This window comes from Mandrillus leucophaeus, unplaced genomic scaffold (genome assembly GCF_000951045.1).
Source record: "Mandrillus leucophaeus isolate KB7577 unplaced genomic scaffold, Mleu.le_1.0 Scaffold201, whole genome shotgun sequence".
In the NCBI taxonomy this organism is placed as follows: Eukaryota; Metazoa; Chordata; class Mammalia; order Primates; family Cercopithecidae; genus Mandrillus; species Mandrillus leucophaeus.
In genome coordinates, this window is record NW_012102044.1 from 362,517 (window position 1) to 364,846 (window position 2,330).

General features: G+C 60.1%; 1 protein-coding gene across 1 annotated transcript in view; it reads left to right on the top strand.

Annotated features, from left to right (window-relative positions):
* RASA3 (RAS p21 protein activator 3) overlaps positions 1-2,330 on the top strand; it is a 111,887-nt gene that overhangs the window by 91,899 nt on the left and 17,658 nt on the right. Inside the window, exon 19 of the mRNA XM_011979417.1 lies at positions 113-195. Coding sequence (XP_011834807.1) covers positions 113-195 — 83 coding nt within the window. The remainder of the gene's footprint in view (positions 1-112; positions 196-2,330) is intronic.

The following is a 2,330-nucleotide window of genomic DNA, read 5'->3' on the forward strand; positions in this document are numbered from 1 at the left end:
CCCCCCAGGGAGAGACCCCCTGGCAGAGACCCCCCGGTAGAGACCCCTCAGCCCCACCATACCCCAGCCGGGACAGCCCGGCCGCACCTGCCAACAGCCCTCCCTGCCGCAGGGGACCAGCCTCTCTACAGCATTCCCATCGAGAACATCCTGGCCGTGGAGAAGCTAGAGGAGGAGTCTTTCAAAATGAAAAACGTGAGTGTGGCGCCCCCAAGCCTCTCTTTCGGGTTGAGGCCTGGCCAGGTTTTCTCTGTTCTCTTCCCGTGCCTGGCCCAGGGCTCACCCTTCCCCACCCTCTGCACTTCAGGCTTCTCAGTCTCCGTGTTACTGGGGGTGCTCACCAGGTGCTGGAGAGTTTGTGTCGGAATCTCGCATCAGAGCAGCCACACTCCGTGTCCGGGGTCACCAGGGTGGGGTGGAACCTGCCGGAAGGTGGGGCCTGAGCTGCTCCAGGGGACGTCCCCTGCAGGGTCCCCAAGGTCAAGGTGCCCTCGTCAAAGACATCCCAGAAGCAGGCTTGGGACCGTCTGGAATTCCTTTTGGAAGCTTTTTTATTTCGATATAATTCTGAATTTATAGAAGTTGCACGGGTAGAACAAGTACTTTCCACACACGCTTGACCCAGACCCACATGTGGCCTCGTTCCCCAGTCACATTCATTCCTTCTCCCTCCACGGGTCCTGCCCGTGTTTTTCTGAACGGTATCAACGCTTCTGAGTGTTTCCCACAGCGCAGACGCTGAAACCACAGCAGCCGCCCGTCGTGCGTCACCGGCGCGGCCACGTTTGCGTTTGCCGCCGTCTGGTCCCGTTCCTCCGGCTGTGGTTTCCTCCCCTCCGGATCTAGTCCACACTGCATTCTGCTGCCCCTCGGTCTGGCCGACTGGACACTCCCGGCCTTTCTTTGTGTGTCGTGGCCTTGGCATTTTTGAGGCGTGCAGGCCTTTGGTTTTGTGGATGTCCCTCCCTGTGGGTTTGTGCCGACATGGCAGGTTCTGATGATGCATTTTTGGCAGAAATCCCCTAGAGGTGTCCGTGGCGTCGTCATTGTGTGGTGGCCTCCCAGAGTCGGCCGCTGGCCACGTTCTCCCCGGTGACTCAGTGCCCCCGCCGTCCATGCCATCCTGAGGCTGACCCTGTACCCTGACACGTGCTGGCTGGGACAAGCCTTCTGTGCCCCGACTGTAGCATCAGGGCCGTAGAACGGTTGCAGGGAAGGCACAGTCCCTGGGCCTCGTGCCAAAGTCAATGCATGTTCCTTACCGTGGGTGGGATTCTGCTAGCGTGTTATTCACGGGCAGTCCAGACAGATCCCGCAAAAGTCCTAAGTTTGTAGAGTAATTTGAAGAGGAGGGTGTGGGAAGAGGAGGGTTGGGAAGAGGAGGCGGTGGGAAGAGGAGGGTGTGGGCTCAGTGCCTGTGACTGAGGGGACGGCCGGGACCTGGCCCTGAGACCATCTCTCAGAGGAAGCAGTGGCAGTGTGGAAATGTCCTGGAAGCACCTCTAGTCTTCACATAGATTCCCAATAATTCCCTCGTTTCAGCCGCCTGTTCCCAGCTGTTCGTTCCCTCTGACTTCCTCAGAGCCCAATTCCCCTGGGGCCACTGCCAGGCCAGACTGTCACCAGCTGGGGAAACCTTTCTGAAGGCTGCTGCTGGAGGCAGGGCCAAGCCTGGGTTGATGGCCGGGATGCCCTCCATGGGTGATCACAGCCATGCATGGGAGTGTCCAGTCCGAGACCTGCACACGTGTGCCAGGTGTGAGGCAGGTGGCTCCTGGCCTCTGTAAATAAGACCTCAGCTGCTCACCAGAAACCTGGAGCCCAAGTCCTCCCCAGACCAGTGCAGAAGGCCTGTCCCCTAGAGAAGGCCACTGTCCTCCCCAGACCAGTGCAGAAGGCCTGTCCGCTAGAGAAGGCCACTGTCCTCCCCAGACCAGTGCAGAAGGCCTGTCCGCTAGAGAAGGCCCTCCTCCCCAGACCAGTGCAGAAGGCCTGTCCCCTAGAGAAGGCCACTGTCCTCCCCAGACCAGTGCAGAAGGCCTGTCCGCTAGAGAAGGCCCCAGATCCTCCCCAGACCAGTGCAGAAGGCCTGTCCCCTAGAGAAGGCCACTGTCCTCCTGGCTCCTGACTCAAGGGCAAGTCCCACATAAGACGCCTCCCGCCTCCAGTCAGCCTCCTGCTCAGAAAACCTGACTTCTGTGTGCAGCAGAGCCGGCTCCTTCTGCGAGCTTCTGACCTCCAATCACAGGACCCCTGTCACCCCTACCCCAGGGCCCCCGTCCCTCTAATCCTAGGGCCTCTGTCACTCCTGCCCCAGGACCCCTGTTCCT